General features: G+C 38.4%; 1 protein-coding gene across 1 annotated transcript in view; it reads left to right on the forward strand.

Moving 5' to 3' along the window:
* The window catches only part of mctp1a (multiple C2 domains, transmembrane 1a), a 92,383-nt gene that overhangs the window by 5,915 nt on the left and 64,065 nt on the right, over window positions 1-22,403 (forward strand). Inside the window, exons 3-7 of the mRNA XM_034691312.1 lie at window positions 15,065-15,207; window positions 15,420-15,499; window positions 17,647-17,755; window positions 19,061-19,099; window positions 21,979-22,143. Of these exons, the coding sequence (XP_034547203.1) occupies window positions 15,065-15,207; window positions 15,420-15,499; window positions 17,647-17,755; window positions 19,061-19,099; window positions 21,979-22,143 (536 nt within the window). The remainder of the gene's footprint in view (window positions 1-15,064; window positions 15,208-15,419; window positions 15,500-17,646; window positions 17,756-19,060; window positions 19,100-21,978; window positions 22,144-22,403) is intronic.

The raw sequence follows: 22,403 nt of genomic DNA on the forward strand, positions 1-22,403 counted from the left end.
CTGGGTTAGCTCGTCCACCTTATCGTAGATAGATCTCACAAGGACAGGTGGACGTCGTCCCTTCCTAGCTTGCATCTCAATACCAGCACGTCGTCCTTTCTAGAATCCTGCAGAGGCTAGGCTTGAGAAGGTTGACTTCCCATGGAAATTTTACGGAAAGTTTCCGGAAATTTTCCACCCCTTTGCAACCCTAGTTGCAAGTAATATAAACAAACGAAATTCCTATAAACTAGTGCAACTTCTTCCTCCAAAAAATGCTTTATTTAAATGCTTCTGAGAGACTACCTAATGACTAGCTAGTCTCTTAATTGCTGACTTGTTTTGTGTTCATTATACAGTATATGTGCAATGAGTCTCTGTCTGATAGTGCCTCTGCATATTTATAGGACTAATCTTGGTGTGGAGGTTTCTTGAAGTACAACAAAGACCAATGAGAAAGCAGCAAGCATAATTAAAGTGTCTGCTGCACAAAGATAGCTGAACTCCCCTTCATTACTTTCACTCCTCCCATGTTATTCAACGTTCTGCTTTATTTTGTTTCTTCTTGTTCACTTCAGATGTATGAACCCCAGAGTTCACTCTTATTGTTTCTCTCGCTTTGTGCTTTAAGTGCAGTGAAATGTTGCTCATTTATTCTGAGTGAATGTCAATGGAGGGCAGAGAAGGAAAACAGACAGAGCCATGCTTGTGTGTGACTCTGTGTTGTTGTATTAAGGCATGCTCTCATTGCATCCCATGATGGAATTTCCTTGTCTTTGCACCCATGCCAATACTTCCTCTTGAGCAGATAGCATTCTGGGTAATGGGAAACCTCAGAGATGCAACCATCCATCAGTCTTGACAGCACACACACGGCAGGAGCCTGCACATGCAGACACATGCACACATGCACCAGCCACACACACGCCTCATCTGATCGGAGCACTAGACTGCTCCACGTTTGCAGCTTGAGCACGATTGAAAGGTTTATGGGCAGTTTTTACTGCGTTTTATTCCTCTCCTGTTCTCACATCTCATGACAAGCATCAATGAGCTTCCTGCATGGTGTGATTCTAAATAAGAATTTTTTGACAGGCAATGTGCTGGCCACCTCCGAATAGATCCTCCTGCACTGTATATCTCAAAAGCTGTGAGTGTCAAGAGGAAATGAAAGTTCAGAGCTGACACTTGATTATAAGGTTAACTTGAGGGTTAATTTATGGTGCCATTTTCAATATGGAGAAATTAAGTTTCACAGTTTTTAACGTACAAGGGTAGCCCTGTTGATCAACTAAGTATGTATCTTTGCTGCTTTAGCAAAAGAGAAGAAAAATATATTGTTTTTCTCACTCACAGAATTTCAATCACTTTAAAAGGACATTTTAGAGCAGGAAAAGAAATACTGCAATAATAACACACAGTCGTTGATGAGATTTCCATTCCTTTCATGGCATCACAGTGTTCCAACAGTCACTACTATATGTCTATAACTTAATCAGGAAATTGTCTGCAGTGTAATTTATGACACCTGTGCTCATCCTACTATGAGGTGTTAGTGAGAAAACTGAACAGCTTTTTTTGCCACAGCAACACGCATAAACAGTTGGTGTAGCAGGTGTTGAATATTATCCACGGTTGCCTCCAGCAAAATGACTTGCGGAGTTGATCTGCTCTGAAGGTTAGTGATATATTTCATTAAAGTTTCATGATTTGTTGGATACTTGCAGAGGCTCCTTCTCCATGTTGATGTGCTGCAGGAAATATTCTTTTTATAGAGACTGTTCCAGGCAAAGTTAGCAATTATGGCATACAGGGAAAAGATTATATAAATGTTGTTTGAACAGCCTTCAACGATAAAAGAAAGTGCACTTATCTACATTTATACTGAACCATCACATATGGTGTACATATTTGATGAGTCATTTTGTAAGACATAAGTGAAGAAACACGGGCTAAGATCTGTACTACAGTGTGTGATTGATGCCTTTGCAAAAGAAAACAGATCAGTGTATTAAAGCATACAAAATACTTATTAATTCAAGCATGTAAAGGCAACTTGCTCATTATGTTTTGAAGTAATGTGATATATGTCATTAGCACCAATCAATACATTAACAGTGCTTTGTGTTGCTGTTTTATGTGCTGCAGTATTCACTCTGTGCTACTTTAACTCATGCACTGCAAAAGCCAGCCTTAAAAACTAAGAAAAAAATATACAAACATTGGGGGTATATTACTTAAACTAACTAATTATCTGCCAACAGAAGAAGAAAAGTAGGCTTGTCAAGACTTTCCAAAGAAAGTAAAAATATCTAACCTCAATGAACTCAGAAATACCTTAAAATTAGTCTATTTTCACTGATAACAAGTGCATTTTTCTTGATTTAAATAAAAAATATGAGACTTATTTTCTCAAAATGTTGAAAATATTCTTAAATTAAGTAAATACTAATGCTATTATCTTTTTATTTTAGACACATTTCTAACACATTTTAGAGGAGAGGACAGTGGATAGTGCAGGAGAGTGGGGGAATGACAGGCGGGAAAGAGGCCACAGGCTGGATTTGAACCCATGCCAACCCTTCATGGGCGTGCAATTTAGCCATTAGGCCAAGTCCGCACCCTAGTACCCTTATCTTGACATAATGACTTTCACTAGGCATTACATTTCTTGAAACCAGCAAAGTAATACTAAAAACTAATTTACTTTTCTTGATGGAAAGACAAAAGTTAAGAATATATTTCTCATTATGTATGATCATTTTCTGCCTTGTAATTTGGAAGAACTTATCTGAATGTAATAATTTCTGTTTGAAATGGTTTGAACTGTTAAATGTTGAATCATTAAGTGTCAGTTTACAGTAATGTGCCAACTGTACTAATATATAGTAGTACATATTTTCTATTGTTACATTGAAAATAAAACAGTGGATTACATTTGGCTGTCATTTGTTTTAATTGTGTGAAGAGATACAATTGTGTCAAAGTTATAATTTCTCATGTCGTGCTTGAAATAGCAGTTTTATACTTGTGGATGTTGATGAAACAGCTTTGTAACAGTTGATATTCTAGTTTCAAGCATGTATTACTCAATATAGGTCATAAAATCTCAGTAACAAGCTGTAATTTCTTACTGAGATCATTTAGGACCAAAACAAGTGAAACAATCTAAGATTAAAACTGCTTAGTGAGAAAAACTAAATAAGCAAATTTTACCCTTATCTGAGATATTCAATCTTACTTAGATTTCAGTTTTTGCAGTGTGCACTTGTCAGGCCGCAACCTCAAATTATAGGTGCCAAAGACTTGCGACCCCCACTGTCCCTGGATGTAATTAAAATGTTGCTTCATAATTCATTTACCTGGTCTGCAGAAATTAGCCTTGCTTCATGCACATGTGGCTGTTTCCTGCACTGTTATGAACCTGCTGCTACTGATGCTTTTGTCATTATATTTAGACCAATTGGTAAAATAAGCAATTTTAGATTTCTTAAATCTCCTTTTTATTTAATCAGGAAGACTTCTCGCAACCGCCCCTTCAGTGTCTCATGATCCCCACTTTGAGAACCCCTGCTTTAAACGATCAAAACTGGACCTTTAGGCACGAACTGTTGATTCTACTGTTTTCTTTGGCAGTCATTTTTAATCTCACAGAATCAACTTGTTTAAGTCAGACTTAAAAACTGCTGACTTGTTAAGATGAATGAAACAGTGCTGATTCATGCCATCAATGAACCTTATTGATGGCTCTCCATCGCAATCGCCAGAAGTTTAATCATCCTTATTCATTACGTTTTAGGAATCACAAATACTGCCTATAAGTCCCAGTGTCTCAAGTTCAAATGGCACCCCTATTATAGCACCAGAAGTAACAAATACTATTCTTATCTAATGCTTCCCTGTGCTACGGTAATGTCAAAAACTGTCGCTTAATCCTTTTTCTCATGAAGAATAGTGCTTATTTTTAGAAATGATATCACACCTTCCCTCCAAGAAATCTAATTACCTGCTCATTTAAATTCATAATTTAGTCTCCTTCGTCTGCCCTGTAGTGACATAGAAACCTATTTATCAAGCACATGGAATAAGTATCCGCAGATTGATTATGGAGCGGCATATTGCATTGACAAACACATCAGTGTGAAGCTATTTCTTTTTGGAAATGTGCAGCTCATTACAGTCCTGCATCATCATCATCCTTGTTCACCCTGCTACCAGTAATAAGCACCTTTCATTAGCTTATTAAAAATTCTTCACCAGGGCAACAGGGAACTGTCTAGACTCTGTTTTTTACACAGGTTTGACCTTTTTTTCATGTAATATCATTTAACAGCAAAAAGGCCTCCTGTCCCCGGCATGCATTTCCCAGAAGTGTCTGCACTCCCTCCTACATACTCAGACAGACAGGAGTCAAGCTTTCTTTTGTTTTTACAAGGTCAAAGCCTCAAGTCTGACATCACCGTCAAGAGTTCTGTTTGTTTTATTGTTGCTGCCTCCAATAACAACGAAGTAGGCAAGTGTTTAGCCTTTGTTTGCTTGTGTTTGTTTGTTTGTTTGTTTGTTTGTGACACAAAAGTATGAACCACTAAGTTCTGCAGTTCTTTATGTGCCCACGTAGAATTGTGGGCAATGAGTGAGTTTGTAATGAAAAGTTTCACAGAGGTGTAGCAGTGATTTCTTTTTAACAGAGCGTCTACTTTGTGCAAGTGCATGTGTGGGTAAGACTTTTATTTTACACACACACAGGAACACAGTTCTTAATTCCTTTACATGACTTCTTTCTGTATTCTGACAAGTTTTGTTTGGAGCATACTGAGGATTACCTGCATCTTCAGGGCAGCTGCTTACCCCCAGAGCAGCAATGGTATTTAAATGAAAGCATCTCCTCTCATACATAATGACGAAACATCGGAGCTTCAGCTGCTGGAACTGATAGTTTTGAAGTGTTCTCAGTCCTTAATGGAGTTGGAGTTGTACTTGACTGTGCATCACTGACAAATCACACTAAATCTTACTCAACTTCAGCCAGAAGTCTTTGAAAAGTTTTTGTTGGCCTTAAAGCTAGGGTTGGTAGTCACGGAAAACTAGAATGAATTTGAATGTAGCATTTCCTCAGGACTCTGTCTAACCCCTCCCCCCTTCCCCTCGGAGCTCCTGCAAAATGACGCCCCCACTCACATGCAAAAGCATCGCTGATTCACGACCATATGATCGTGATTGATTCAAAACCGGTCCTCGGCACATTGTTTGTGTTTTGCACTACGTCAACTCATGTCTCACTCAAAACACCAAAACATTATCATAGTGAAAGTTAAAAACACAAACAAACATGAAAATGTACGCGCAGGAGGCGGGCAGGACAGGATTTGATTGGTTTCATGATTTGGATCCTGATGGCAGGGATTGGTTGGTGTTTCCTAGGTTTACAGCAGTAGATAGTGGCTTTTTTTTCGCTCTTTTTTAAGACCACATTATGTCTTGATTGCCATCAGGACATAAAGATCATTTTAACCAGTATAACAAAAAGTGTATCTAAATCTGACTACCAACCCAAGCTTTAAGTTTGGAAAGTAAAAGAACCATGGCAGCCTTTTACAACTAAAAAGAGAAACAAAACAAACAAACAAATTTACATTCATCTACCGTCAATGGGCTGCACAGTGGAGCCTTACATCAAGAATCTTCCATGTTGCCCGGGTGGTCAGGTGCCTTTGTGCAGTTTGCATGTTCTCCCCTTGCATACATGGGTTCTCTGTGGGTACTCCGGCTTCCTCCTACAGCCCAAAAACATGCTTGTTAGTTTAATGGGTTGCTCTAACTTGCCTGTAGGTATGAGTGTGTTTGCATTGTTGCTTGTCTCTACATTAGCCATTAGCCTTGTGATAGGCTGGAGACCTGTCCAGCATGCACCCTGCCTCTTGCCCACTAACAACTGGGATCAGCTCAAGCCCCCCAATGACCCTGCATGGGAAAAGCACAGATAATGGATGGATGGATGTATTGATGAACTGTTAATGGTATTCTTTCTACATACGTAATACGCAACAGTACTATGTAATCAATACATGTTTCTGTAGTTTCATGTACCTTGTGGAGTGTTTTAAATCATTACAAACAACCCAGTCACATGGTTTGTCAGTGATATTTTGTTTGCGCTGTGACTCTGGATCCTCGTTTATGTTTCTGCAAATCATACTTCATGTGACCAGTGGCAAGTCAAGCTTCCTGAAGAGTAAGCAGGCTGCTGGATGATATGGTGAGAATATGTCAGTGCCATAACTCTCTTTAAGTACCTACGGCGGTAATAAGTGGAAGTTAGCGTGATGAGGCTTAATGATGTAATTTAATTTAGGGAGCTGCAGAGAGAAAATGAACATGCTGAGACATGGGGGGAAAAAAGAAAAGAGATGAGCAAAAGAGTAAAGAGCAAGAGAAGTTGTTTTGGAAATTGCAACATAGCTGAAGAGAGAGTGACTCCACAAAATTGTTTTTGAGGGTCACACCAAATTAGGTAAATAAATGTCATAATTTTGTCAAGTGTAAAGTATATCAGTTACTGCTTTAATACAAAAAAAAATACCAACAGCTTAAACATCCGGGACAGGAATTGCTTTTACTCCATGTGTCTTAAGTGTGCTTGTTTGACATATTGGATTACGCACTGGTATTAGAAAGTATATTAGTATGCTCTTTATTAGCCCAAGCTTTCATAAAATATCATGACTCACATTTTTACATTTGGAGTGTGTGAGAATACTGGTAGCTCTGTTGGTCAGAAACATCAGATGACAGGAGGGTTGTCAGGTTGTTGCAAGCTAGTAAGCTACCTGTTGCACCTGTTATGGTAACGATTTCTGTTCAACTCCTCTCCTTATCAGTTTGATTGAGATATGCGCATTTATAAATCATAGACTGTATATTTAATGGACGTAGTATCCGTGATGTCACCCATCTGTTTTTGAAGCAGTGATTTGAATTCGTTGGCGGGAGCCATATTGGAAAATGCTGAACTCAACTTAACTGCTGTGCTGAGCTAGTGTGAGGTAAAGAGGCGGGCTTTGAGCCTCCTAGCAAACAGCTACAGTGATCTCGCCTGTCAATCAAGTCAGCTGTGCCTCTCATCATAGAAAACTTGTTATCGTAATATCTTTGAAATTGCTGAGTTATGAAAAAAATTCACACCCATACAGTGTGAGCTGATCGAAAAATGAGCTATCCAGACTACATTTGATTTTTGTACCAGGCTGTGAACATGTTTATTTCTTCTGCAAAAACTGTCTTTTTTTAATTGGTGTGTATGTGGTTTCCAGTACTTCCGGAACCAGCCTCAAGCAGACACTCGAAAAACTGAAGTTTTTAACACTTCCGCATTGTCTTCAATTCGGAGGTTGCCCTTTGATATAAAAGCCATAGTCTCCATTACCAACATCCATCTTTCTTTACAGTATGTTTCAAATAATTACAAATGTTGCCATGGCTGTGTTTGCCGTGCTTCCTTCGTCAGTCAGCTTGCTCCCCAATTGGTGATTGTTGCGTTAAAATGTATTATAAGCCAGTTAATATTGAGGGTGTTATCCATGGGAACCTGTTATTGATTGATGAGTCTTTTGTGGTGTAGTGCTCTCAAGCTTGGTTCAATTAGATTCCCCCTTGAAACTTATCATACTGTCAGACTTTTACTCCAGGCTAGATTTGCATGCTACTGAATTCGAGCACCGCATTAATAATGTACATCTCTAATACGTTTGAGATATTGTGTCTGGACAGTAATCTAAGAGTTTGAGTTTTAGGTAGATGACTGGCATTTTTTTATTCTCCAATCACAAGTTCAGTTTTTATTTGCTTGAAAACAAACACCTCATGTTGGTGTGAACCCTTGTATTGACTTTCTGTTCAAAAGGTGTTGAGTGTTTTTTTTAGTGGGGGCACCTTTGTTCAAATTTGGACTTAGTGCTTTTAAGCTTTCTCAGGTGTCTGGCACAGCAGACAGACACAGTGAACAGTCTCTTTATGGATGCTGTCCATTAGGTGTTCAGTGGAGAGAAGTGTGTGGTGGATTATGTTTTCAGCTGGCTGTCAGGAAGACAGAGTGCTGCTATCAAAAACTAGTCTATTACAGGCTTTTAGATCTACCCATGGGCCACACCTAAGGCAAATCTACCTGCTGAGAGCACCTCTGGGTCCTCTCACAGACACATTTATTTCTCCTCCCAGCTACTGTTACAGTGTTTAGTGGTGGGTTTTAATAGAATCATAGCACAGGAATCGATTAACACGTTGATATAAACCACTCAATATCTCTTTGTGTCTTTGGCAATTTCTTTTCACTCACTCACCCACCCACCCACCAGTCAGGGCACCCAGGGGTTTACTGCAGAAAGGAGGATTTAGTGAGGTCCTGGATTTTTTAACTCTAAGAATGGTGCTCACAAGAAAAATACAGGTTCTCAATTCCCAACTCAACTCAGCTCAACTTAATTATATAGCACCTTTCATGTTGCCCCCACAGAAAAAAATAAAAATGGGTAAAGTAATAAAAAGACCTAATCAAAAAATATTTTAAAATAGAATACATTTATACAGTATAATTAATTAATTAAGTAAGGATATAAAGCAAAATTAAAAATCAGTTGTAGCTAGAAAGGGATAAATACACAAAGTAAATAGATTACTAATTAAGTAAGATTAAAAAATTATGTTTATACAATTATTATAATAAGAAATCCTTACTGATCTTCAGAGGAGATATGCTGTATCTTCATTGTCTGAATAATGTGTGGAACTTTAGCACAGTGTTTTAGGAACATTACAACTTTCATAGCGTACCAGCACAAATTACTCAGTAGGTGTAAACTTTTGAATTTATTGCTCTGAGACCCACCTCTGACCTTTGAAAATCGTCTTTTGTGAGTTAGATTTTACAGCCCCTCATTCATTTTATCCACACGCCTCACCGGTAATGCCACCCAACAGAAGAAAGACAGAAAATCACTTCTTGCTCTCCACTGCACTTCAGCACCTACAGCTCCAGCTTCCCTTTACCAGTTTATCAGTGAGTGACACATTGACTCCTTACACCGAATCTCCCCCTTACACAGCACTTCCATTTCACAGCCTTCTGCCCACAAGGTGGACAAACATCCAGAGTCCACCCATCCATCATACCCACTGTTCTGAACCCAACTGCTTTTAGACATTTTCATCCCCCGTTATTCATTCTTCTAAAGCATATTGATCCCATCATACCTATTGCTTATTGACCTATTCATCCCACCTGCTTCAGGGTGGGAGGTACCCCCATTCTCCTTGTTTATGGAAAACCCCAAACTCATGCTTGCATATCAAAAATCTTTCATATATGGTAGTTGATGTCTAAGAAAAGTACCTCATCACTCCTCTGCGCTGTACCCACGCTCACTTATATTCAGCAATAACCCACCTACAGCACAGCACCAACCTTTTTTCGATTTCATACTTTCTTGCCTGTGTGTGTTTATGGCATCATAAAGCTGGCACTGTGGGAAGCAGAGGCCTGGAGCCACTGATGTGTGTCTGGGGAATATCGACCTGCTAGGACACAGAGAGACAGAGAGAGAGAGAGAGAGAGAGAGAGAGAGAGAGAGAGAGAGAGAGGTGCTGCAGTTTTAGAGATAAGTGGCTTTTGCCTCCACATTGCAGCATGGGACTAATTCTCTTTAGTCTTCAGATAAAGTATCACAAACCAAAATGCTCACTTTCACAAGAATAAGTGATTCCCATTTCCTGTTTATTTTTCATGCCGGTGTTAACAGAATCCTCAAATGTTTCTAAAGTATTCTCTCTTTCATCCCTGACATTTCTAGCCATGCCTCCTTTCTCCTCCTCCCTTTCTTATCCAGCCTTCCATGTCCCCTTGCTGAGGGTTTCCCGCAGTGATATGTCAAGGGCACCAGTGTGTTAAAGGGTGAAAATGTGTGTCTGGTGTGCATGAGGGTGTGAAAAAGTGGACATCTTGTCCCAGTAGGAAGTTGTTGGTTGATATCTTGCACACAGCTGAGGATGTAATCAGCAGTTTTTACCAAGGCAACATAAATTTAATGCTTGAGTGTTAAAAGTTGTTAATGGCACATTTGTGTCAGACTCACACAGCCATTAGTCTTTACTGCCTCTAATTATGCTCTTAGTTTCCCAGTTAAGTCATCTTATGACTCACAAGTTTGTACTTGTAATCTTTGTTTGGCTGCTTTTGGTTTTCACACATGGTATATATTTCACTAAGAAATACCGTCTGTGTTTTCGCATATACATAATATGCCTAATTTTTTCGAGAGTTATGAGCACAAAACAAATAAATAATAAAAGAATCATTGGCATAGAGCGAGAACAACATGATAATTCCTTCCCTTCCCTTCCCTTCCCTTGCAACTCGACTCGTAACCACTTTGGTGACAGTGGATAATAATATGACACTGATCTGAGACACGTACAGCACAGCACAAACAAACAGCTCTCTGCAGGCCAAACAAACCTGTTTCACTGGGAGCCGCTGCTCATCATCCCAACAGTGTGTTACAGCTGTACGGGAAGGAGACAGAAGTAAGATAGTCAAATAAAGTCTGGAGTGATGAAAAATAGCCCTGTATCTCTTGCTTACAATTTGCCTACCTTAAGCGGTGCAATTTCTGTTTGTTTCTCCGTGTTCTGAGTGGGTTCAAGCTATAGTAGAGCATTTTGGGTAATACACACTCAAACTGGTAAGTTCTTTGACACCCTTGAAGTTTCATAGTTACTGTATACTTTATCTTCCTTACAAGCCAGCATCTCAACTGATATTACAGCATCGTTAGCTTTCAATTTGACCCGTTATTGTCTCTCAGCACTACACTGTGGAAAATATCACAGTGGTTATGTGAAATAATTGTAAAATAACAAGCAATAAGCTGTCCTGTGTAGTTTGTATGAACTGTTTATACTGTATCTCTAAGCTATTGTTATATCTGTATCTAAAAAGCCTGTGATCAGCCCTCCTGTTCAGATCCTCAATGAACATTGTTGTTTCACACTGGGTATGAACAGCCTGACAAGCCCATAAACCTGATTATCTCCTGCACAAACACATCTCTGACTGTATCATGAATGCTACCCACTGTCTCCTAACCTGCTTTCTTTTCTGTCATTTGGATTTTGAACTTTAATACAATTTATCTGCAGGACTAAAAGTTGATGTTGCTACATTTAACTGAGCTTATTTAACTTCATGATCTCCATGATTTTTTATTGACCCTGCTTTTTGTTTTATGTTGTATCTCTGTTTAGTCCTGATCTTATTTTCAGTTCCTGTTGAACCAACTGACTTTACTCTCAAGTTTATGGACCTCAGGAAATGGTTAGAATAAAGCAGGACTTTAATGGACAGGAGAATCAATGCCCATTTAAAGAGGCGGTAAACTCAAGCTTTAGAATGATATCACTCTGTTTCCCAGTTGTTTATTATGAGGAGTATGAATGCACAGCTATAATGTAGTGTACATGCTCCAGCCTGTTTTCCTGAGTTAACTTTCGGGTTTTTAATTTTTGGTATTTAATATTTACATTTACATATATTTAGTGTCTGCATTTTTTAAGGTTGACATGCTGTTAGAAATGCAATCCCAACAAACATTTCTACATATACTGTGGAAAGAAGAATAACTTAATGTTTCCATTGATTCTTCTAGTATTCAGAATAACACTAATATGAGTCAATGGTGCCATCCACTGGTCAAATAGTGGCACTGCACTGCAAACAGCTTTACCATACTGTACAATGATCATACGACCAGTGGTGGACAGTAACAAAGTAAATTTACTTGAGTACAGTACTTAAGTACATTTTTTGAGTATCTGTACTTTACTTGAGTATTCTTTTTTTGGGGAACTTATTACTTTTACTCCACTACATTCAGAAGACAATTATTGTACTTTTTACTCCACTACATTTCAATCAGTGCTCTAGTTACTCACTACTTTTGCTTTGAAATCAGCTCATGAATTTCCTTCTCTTTTCTGAAATCTGATCCTAAGACAGTAAAATGTGTTTGTGTTTGTGTTCCAACCTGAGAAAGTGTGTTGAGCTACGTAACATTTGTTTCATTCCAGATGAACATTTCAAACTAAGTTGTCTGTGCTTGGAGTAACTTAGTTTCTGTTTTTATTCCAAGGTATAGTTTTTGGAGATTTTAAGTAATGGTTTCTAAATAAACATGATGTCACAGAATGTACTCCTATGTAGTCTTGACTGCACTCATGCTTTGTGAAAATACAACGTTTTGAGATATTTTAAAAAGTACTTTGAATACTTGAGTATTTTTAAAAGCAAGTACTTTATTGGTCTCCAATAAGAAAAAATCGCCTTGGAGGAATACCATGCAGGTCAAACATGAAAAAAAGGAATGTCGAAAAGCTGAGCGCAGGTGGCGTAAAACAAAGCTTCAGGTTCATTATGACATTTATAAAGAAAGACTTCACATGTTTAATCTAGAACTGAAAAAGTCAAGGCAGACCTTCTTCTCAGACATTATCTCCAAAAACAAAGATAATGCACGCGCCCTGTTTGCTACAGTCGACAGGCTAACAAACCCCCCTGTGCCAGTGGCCTCTGAACACTTATCTACCAAGGCCTGCAATGAATTTGCATTCTTCTTCACTGCCAAAATTCAGAAAATCAGACAAGCAGTCAGCACTACTGTACGAGGTACTGGGAATGTGTTATCTGTGTGTCCACCAAAAAACAACTCAATCACTATGACACAATTTAATCCAATAAATTACAAAAACCTACAAGATATAATACAGCATTTGAAATCCTCATCCTGCTGCCTTGACATTCTACCATCACCATTTTTCAAAAAGGTTTCAGACTGCATGACCTCAGATCTGCTTCAAATTGTCAACATGTCTCTTCGTACAGGTGTCTTCCCCCAGGCCATGAAAACAGCAGTAATTAAACCCCTCCTGAAGAAGAACAATTTAGATGCATCAGAAATGAACAACTATAGGCCGATATCAAACCTCCCTTTTTTAAGTAAAATTATTGAAAAAGCTGTTTTTCAACAACTGAACAATTATCTAATGATAAATGACTGTTTTGATGTCTTCCAATCAGGATTCCGATCACATCACAGCACAGAGACCGCTCTAGTCAAGGTCCTCAATGATATTCATTTAAACACAGACAATGGCAAAATCTCAGTTTTGGTATCACTTGATCTCAGTGCTGCTTTTGACACAGTTGACCACAAGATACTACTGGACAGACTTGAAAACTGGGTGGGAATCTCTGGTGCAGTACTAAATTGGCTTAAGTCCTATTTAAATGACCGGGACTATTTTGTGTCTATAGGTAAATACACATCTGAGCGGATGAAAATCGTATGTGGAGTACCTCAAGGATCCATTCTGGGGCCTCTACTATTCAACATCTACATGCTCCCCTTAGGTCAGATAATAAGAAACAACCAAATAAAATACCATAGCTATGCAGATGACACACACATTTACATCACCATATCACCAGGGGATTATAGTCCCATACAAACACTGAGTAAATGCATTGAACAAATCAATGACTGGACGAGCCAGAACTTTCTTCAGTTAAACAAAGAAAAAACTGAAATGAATGTTTTTGGAGCCAAGGAAGAAAGGTTAAAGGTTACTGCTCAGCTCCAATCTGCAATGATGAAATGTTCAAACCAAGCCAGAAACCTTGGTGTAGTCATAGACTCAGACCTTAATTTCAGCAGCCACATTAAGACAATTACAAAGTCAGCCTACTATCACCTTAAGAATATATCAAGGATTAAAGGACTTATGTCTCAGCAGGATGCAGAAAAACTCGTCCATGCATTTATCTTTAGCAGACTAGACTACTGTAACGGGGTCTTTACAGGACTCCCTAAAAAGTCCATCAGACGGCTGCAGCTCATACAGAATGCTGCTGCTCGAGTCCTAACAAGGACCAACAAAGTAGACCACATCACTCCAGTTCTTAGATCTCTACACTGGCTTCCTGTCTGTCAGAGAATAGACTTTAAAATCCTGCTGATGGTTTATAAAGCACTGAATGGTTTAGGCCCAAAATACATTGCTGATCTGCTACTACTTTATGAACCACCTCGACTTCTGAGGTCATCAGGTACTGGTCTGCTTTCAGTTCCTAGAGTCAGAACGAAACATGGTGAAGCAGCGTTTAGTCATTATGCTCCACATATCTGGAACAAGCTCCCTGAAAGCTGTAGGGCTGCTCAAACTCTCACCTCTTTTAAATCAAAGATTAAGACTTTTTTATTTACCTCTGCCTTCCTATCTTAGATTATTTTAACCCACTTTAAATTAAAATTTTAATGTAATTTTTAATATATTTCTAATTTTCCTTTTCTTTTCTGTTTTATCATATTTGTCATTTTAATTATGTTCTTTTATGCTTGTCTGAATGTCTCCAATGCTTTTAATGTGTTAATGTAAAGCACATTGAGTTGCCCTCGTGTATGAAATGCGCTATACAAATAAAGCTGCCTTGCCTTGCCTTGCCTTACTTTAACTCAAGTAATAATCTGACAGAGCAACTTTTACTTGTATTGGAGTAATATTTGACATGGAGGATCTATACTTTGACTTAAGTAATGAAGCTGTGTACTTTGTCCACCACTGTATACGACCCATGGTAAAATGAGTCATTTGGCACACTTGGCGTTCTCTTTAGGCCTTTAAAGGCATGTAGAAATGTTTTAGAAGAAGTTACAATTAAAAGTCATGCAATCTGTGAATTCTTTCTACATTGTTCAGATGTAGTCATGGTGCGGTTTTAAATGCATGACTCATTCAACTTCAAGGAAAATGTCTCTGTGCTTTGCTTTAAAGTTTGTCTTATATATTACTTAATTACAAACAGATGAGGTACAATAAAATTTTTCGGGTGCCACCATCACTATCTATATTTCCCCTTTTCTAAATGCAAATTCCATCATTCGACCAGTGACATGTCATCAAACAGATGACATGGTGGTATTTCATCTGTTTGATCCATTTATTAAACCGTGTTTCTCTGTGTTTGCTTTTTTCTCTGTAGGAACCAGTGACCCATATGTAAAGTTTAAGATTGCAGGGAAAGAGGTGTTTAGGAGCAAGACCATTCATAAGAACCTCAACCCGGTGTGGGACGAGAGAGTCAGCCTTCTGGTGGAATCCCTGAGGGACCCGCTGTATGTGAAGGTAAAGGAGATAAGTCCTTGTCTGCAAATGTCATGCTGTTTTAATATGATTTTTATGTTGAGTGACTGTTATTTCCTTGTGGAGCTGAACTCATAGTGCAGGCTTTTGCCATATGCCAGGTATGATGGAAAATAATTTTGCAAACTGTTGAAAATTGCATTGTGCTGTGAAGGGTCCTTTGTTTATGGCAGCTGTTTAATGTCCTCTTGTAGGTTTTTGACTATGACTTTGGACTTCAGGATGATTTCATGGGCTCGGCATACCTCCATCTGGAGTCACTGGAGCATCAGAGGTCTCTTTGTTTTCTCTTTTTTATAACTTCTTTCCTCTACTTTATTTCTTCCTTCCCTTCTGCTTTTTAACACTGTCAACATCCTCATTTTACTATACTGTCTTTCTTTTAATTACTGTATTGGTAGCTGTATCAGCATTGCCTTAGTAAGGAGGACGTTAGGAGGTGCTCATGTACAAAGAGTCATTATATTAACTCAACTTAACTCAACTCAACTTTATTTATATAGCACCTTTCATACATATAAACATGTAGGCCCAAGTGCTTCACAAAATAACACAGAGACAGAAAACAACAGCAATGGTAAAATTAAAAAAAGGCATTATTATAGATAAAATACTTGCAAATAAGATAAAACAGAGTAAAATTAATAAAATAAGTAATAATGGAAAGAAAAGTTAAAAACAAGGTAGCGTTGACAAGATCAGATGAATAGAGGGAATAAAATAGATAAATAGATAATTAAATAAGATAAATGAATGTTAAAGCAATGATTAAAATAATAATAATAATAATAATAATGATAATAATAATAGTAATCATAATAATCATAATAATAATGCCGTCCAGGGCTAAAAATAATAATCCAAATTAAAAACTAGAATAAAAAGGTAAGTCTTAAGTTTATTTTTAAAAACATCCAGAGAGCTCACGATTTTTATTTCTATAGGCAAAGAGTTCCATTGTTTAGGGGCATCAAAACAGAAAGCTCTCTGGCGGATGCCAGATATTATGATATTAAGTGTTATGAAGTCCTCTCCTTTATCACACACATTCCTGCCACACAGTCTTCTTAAATAATCTGTCTTCCTATAGTCACTAAATATAGTCTGTTGTCTCCCTCTAGAGGTAGCCTTTGGTACATCTAACCCTAAAGCCAATTAAGCATAACCGGGCTCTATTAAGTTTTGACAGTGTGAAGAATTTTATGAAGAGGAAGTTATTTACCAAGAATATAGAGGTTATTTTCTGTCAAGTGAAAATCGAGAGTGAATAGATGCAGCCTTTTTAAAGAGGATATTTAGGTCCTACAACAGTAGATGAAGGACAGGTGTTTTCAAAAAGAACAACTGTATCCATGCAAGTATCCCATAAATGACATAGTGAGCCAACATACACCCTGAATCCAAAGCAGCTTCATAGATTTCAGTCATTAAATGTTACACCTGTGCCTCTGCAGTGCCAAAAATTCTGCTTGAAAGTATTTCAATATATCTCTAATGGATTATGTCAAATGAGCCCTCTTTCTTATATATATAGTTCTGATCAAAATTTTAAGACCACTTGAAAAATTGCAAGAATTTACATTTTGCACTGTTGGATCTTTAGAAGGTGCTAAGTAGAGTTTCAAAAGGCAAAAAGAAGAAATGGGAGGGAGACAAAAAAAATTGAGTAAGCAACTTATTACAAACAACAATTAAACTGAAATAGGCTGTTCATCAGCAGATCAAAAACATCTTGTTAATCATTTCTAAACTTTTGATCTGCTGATGAACAGCCTATTTCAGTTTAATTGTACTCAATTTTTTTGTCTCCCTCCCATTTCTTCTTTTTCAGTTTTGAAACTCTATTTAGAACCTTCTGAAGATCCAACAGTGCAAAATGTAAATTCTTGCAATTTTTCAACTGGTCTTAAAATTTTGATCAGCACTGTATAATGGCTGCTTAACAGAACCAGATTAGTCTCAATGATGAAACACTGAACTGCCACAAAATGTACTGTGCCTGAGACAAACTCAAGTTATTAAAGGCATGTCAACAACTGCATGATTGCTTGCTGGTTAAAAGCTGTCATCTCAGGGGACCATTCTGATTAAGGAATTGACATTGACTTTTAATTTGTAGAATAGTCAGGAGCAGGTCTACTGTGCCCCTGTCAATACATGAGTAATAGCCAGCCTTGTTTTTTCTGCTACTATCTCTATGCATCATTTAACATGGTTTGCAAAGATGACCACATGTTGTTTCTGTGACTCACTGAACTGAGGCAGAAGAGAAGCTTGAAGGGACAGAAGAGGGAAGCAGAATAAAGCAGTCAGTGTCTTGGGCAGCTGTTTGCCTTAATCTACATGTGTTGAGCCAGACTTGAACTGTTGATGCAACAACCAATTTTTTTATGTAAACATGTTGACTGTTTTTTCCTGGAGGACCCTGGATGTTACACTGGACCTAAAGGACCCTCAGTACCCTGAACACAACCTGGGCACCCTGGACCTTGCTGTCACGCTGTCACCAAAGGAGGACATAAGGGATGCTGTAAGAAAACTACATGAAAGCACATTGATTTATATCTCCCTGCACACTAAATATTCCCTCCTCTTTTCTGAACAGATATCCCTTTAAATATCTCTCGCCCCTCATTACATCATCTGTTATATGCTAGCAAATATGAGAAAAGAGATAGGCCTTATAACCTATAGCTTAGTATGAAAGAGTTAAGAATAATTGCAAATCAGTGCAAAACTTATATAATTTTCATCATCAAAGTTCAGCAGCAGTGTTACTCCAGTTCAGTGAGCTGTTTTTTTTTGTACATCACAAGCCCTACATGCTGTGTTGAACCAGAATGTGTTGGCTTCAGTCAGCCTCAGCAACTGGAAACTCTTCAACTCAGCAAATACATATGCATAAACACAAGTGTAATTAATATGTTCAGTGGAAAAGTTCCATGTTCAAAGAGCAGTAGATTCTCTTCACTAATTATGTTGGCTCGGGCCTCTGCGGACGTGCTCGATGCTTCAGTGTTGCATTTATTTCTGTTCAATTATTTGTTTGGTTAATTGGACCCCTGCATGCTCGATCCAGAACAAGGCAGAGAGTCATGAGGGAAATATTTTATTCCTTTTGATCTGATGTCTTAATTCTGCTACTTCTTTAGTGCTGTAGTTCAGAGAGTCCACATTTGACAGAACAAATAAACTCTATTTAGGTTAAGCATCATTTTTGGATTGCTCCAACTGTGAAGAAAACGAGTACAAGGTTATACTAGTACATTCTAGATGTCTCTCTCTCTGTTGCCACCTGCTGGTATGAAAGGGTAAGGGGAGATGCACAACTTAAATCTACTTTTGAATGAATCCATTTTGTAATCGCGCAGCATTAACTGTTTTTGCACATAAGGAAGCATCTTTATACCGTCTGATTGTTAATGTTTAGAATAGGTCTGAGAAATAAGAGTTTAAAACATGCATTACAAGCAAGGTGGCAGTTATCTGTCCACAGTTTGTAAAAAGGTGGTTTTACAGTTTTAAAGGCAGCTTCTTGACATATAAACTTTTACACGTGTGTGCGTTTAAATGTCTGCTGGCATGTCTGCTTATGCAAACACTTCATAACAACACATAACAAGTAAGAGCGCTTCTTCCACACTTCTTGCTGATTTAACTTGCATGATTGACAGATGACCCCCCTCTCTTCATCTAACCCCCTCCTCTTCCCTGCACCAGGCCAGGGCTAACATATAAATTTCATACACCCCAATGACCTCTAACCTCTGACCCTGCAATGCCAAGGGAGGGGGACAGTGGGGGGCGCTCTGTAACAGCTTTGTCTCATTTACAGACCATGCTTTTGAGAAGGAACTGGAAACGATCTAGTAAGGTAAACTAAAACAGCATGTAACCCCCTCACCCACAAACTTCCGACTGTACTGTAACCGCACTGCACCTCACCTCTCCTGCACTCTTCACTTGTGTCCTGGTACATGGATGGAGTCTTCCTGGCCCTCACCCTTCTTTTCTTCCTCCCACAGTGATATTAGCAGTTTTTTTCTTTCTTTATCAGTTCCCATCATCACTGGCTCATTTTTTCCACAAGCTGCAATATAACACCCGCTACTTACATCACCATAACTGATGTCAGCACTTTTTTTGGGTTGTAAATGCGACTAAGCTCAAAGCTGAACTGTATGCACTTGTACGAGGGCAAGTCTAAATCATATACAGTAAATATATGCCAAGGGTGGAAGTCATTCACTACCATTACTAACACTGTTACAAGTGCTTTTTAATTTCACTATCTCTTTTTGAAACCTCTTCAGTGTTTTCATTTTGAAACACTGAAGCCATTCACTGTGTAATCCTCTAAAAATATAGTTAAGCTTTGTCAAACTTTGGCCTTTTTAATCTTTAGATTATACTGAGTTTATTTACTGGTTGGGCCTTAATTATGATGGTTTGTTGTTGCTTCTTCCACCTTTGATCTGCATGATGTATTGCAGCTTTTGTGAGAGAAAATGAAGCAGTTGATTTGTTAACAGGGGTTTTAGAGGAGTCCTGTGCAGCCAATTAACAGTAAAATACTTCTGTTTTGTTTGTTTTTTTACTGTATGGAATGATTATAGGATGCTCTTAAACCCCTTTACATCAAATGGTAATTTTCAGTGTTATTTGAGTTCCCATCTTGCAACACACGAGACACTGTTGGGTTCATGTTTTGTGATGCTTGCTGGCTGTCAGGTTGAGCAGAAAGCATGTTGATCTAAATTTTGCTTCCTCTTCTCTGTGCATGCACTGAGCACATATCTTTCATTTCAGCCAAACAATTGTAAGCAACAATTGTATTAGAAACAATTTTTGCAAACACAGCTGGTTTAGCTTGCAGTTTTGTTCTTCATGTGTTACAAGATACTTTGCTTTCTTTCTTGTTTTGTTAAAGAGAAAACAACCTAAATCTAGAGACTTAGTTTTACTTTTAGTCATTCTTCTAAACAGCACCTAGAGGTGCTGAGTGTTTCTCTCACTAGAAAAAAGTTTGCTCCACCCACAGATCTACATTTGAATTGAGCTTGGTCGCAGGTGGGCAGACGTCCTGCTGTATCGTGCTTCCCCACATCGAGTCTTTGAAGCCTTCAAACTGGGACACCCCGCCTGTGACTCGGGAATTAACTCAAACACTGACTAACTAGCTTCTGTGCTGCTTCTCCTCCAAAAAAGGCACTGCTCCTGAGTGCTTCCCTGCTTCTGTGCTTGACTGCAGACAGTACACGGTTATTTTTACACAACCACTTCTTTTTAATGAAGCATCTATGAATGTTGAACTCACAGCTCAAGATGCAAAATACTCAAGAAGTAGTTTGAGATGATAATTATGAGTCACAGGCTTATAAAATCCAGGTCTCTCTAACGTAACTACCAGGCAAAATACTTATTTTGGCACTTCAAACATTATTTTCTTCATAACAACTGACAAAAGTTGAACCATGTGCAAGGGTGTATTAATTCCTAAACTGAATGTAAGTATCTCTTGTGAGATTTTCAGCCTCCAAACATCTTTGTGCATGATCCCTCTCCTGCTGTGCTCTGGCAGAGAAGATGTGAATTCCCAATTGCAATAGCCCATGGTTTTCTGTAACAAGAAGTATGCAGCAACAAAACAAGAAAACAATTAGGATTATACTTGAGTAGGACGTGAGAGCGACCTCTCATCATTACCATAAAGTGTGTTAGCGGCAAGTGAACAGGAGAATTGAAAGAAGTGGGAGTTGGGAGTTGCTGTATGTGAGGTTGGCTATATTGCAGGGAGCCATTCGCATTGTTTAATGTCTGGAGAATGGAAATTAAGAGGCTCCGTCTCCAGATCAAAGGGCCTGCGCTCACGAGGCAGGGTTTGTTCAGAGTTTAATGAAATTCACCCGCAAAACAAAAGCTATGCTAATAAATTCTGCCTAACGAGGAAGGAGGAGAGGGAGAGGCAGAGGCAGAAAGAAAGGGGGCTGTGTTTGTTTGACAAATAAATACCCTGCTCTTTGTTTTAGTGATGGATACTGATATGATTCAAAGAGAGGTTAAATAGCCCTGTAAGTGCTGGGAAAACTGTTTGGGGGAAAAAAAAAACTGACAAAAAATATGAAAAATCATCAATCTGAATTTGCAGCTCTGTCAGCTCACTGTACGGCCAGAAGGAATCAGAAATGTTCAGAGGTGCACTGCAGCAGCATTTTGCTAGTCTACCTGATTTGGATAGGAGAAACTTCAGTATCATCATTCATAAAAATAATCTGAAAAAGTGTCCAGCAATATATTCTTATGTTGAGCAATATTTGAATTTGTCACAGTATATATTTTCATTTTCCAGAGACTGTTCAGGGTTTCTAAGTTGTGCTGACAGACTCTCTGGATACTTGTTTAATGTTGAACTGTAGTGATGTCATGGTTTGTCAGGGTGTAGCTCAAACTTTAGGGACAGATTCAGTTGAATTTTCTCATTTGTGTTTAAGTGTTATCTTGTGTGTTTTGCCTGCTCCTCTCTCTGTTGTCTTCATGTATTTGTTATTTTCCTGGTGACCAAGTATACACAAACCATTCCTTTTTCCTGGGGTTAATTTATGCGTATGTGTGTGTGTGTGTGTGTGTATGTTTGTGTTTATTTTCTGTGTGTTTGTATACATTCCTTTGTATGGATAAATGTACGTGTGTGTGTGTGTGTGTGTGTGTGTCTGTGTGTGTGTGTGTGTGTGTGTGTGTGTTTGCCTGCTGCAGTATCAGAGTATGCGTCTGTCAGATGTGCACAGAAAAGCCCAGCTGTGGCGAGGGATAGTCAGCATCAGTCTGATAGAAGGTCGTAACCTCCAGCCAATGGACAACAATGGCCTCAGCGACCCTTACGCCAAATTCAGGATGGGCCACCAGAAGTACAAGAGCAAGGTGAACACACTACTGTTGGAGTATATCTAAATATATCTTAATTAGACTGTTACTTGCATATAGCTCCGACAATATGAAGCTATCTGATCAAACTGAGAAATAACTATTTTGATGGTAAGGTTTTATTATTTTTTTCATAACGTAACACCAAGTGGAACTTTTGAGATGTGCTCTTTTTAGTTATACAGTGACAAGAAGGTAGGCTTACTTGTGTTGTTCAAAAGACCAAAGGCAAACACCTTCCACTGGACTGTTTTGCC

The sequence above is a fragment of the Notolabrus celidotus genome, chromosome 9 (genome assembly GCF_009762535.1).
Source record: "Notolabrus celidotus isolate fNotCel1 chromosome 9, fNotCel1.pri, whole genome shotgun sequence".
Classification (NCBI taxonomy): Eukaryota; Metazoa; Chordata; class Actinopteri; order Labriformes; family Labridae; genus Notolabrus; species Notolabrus celidotus.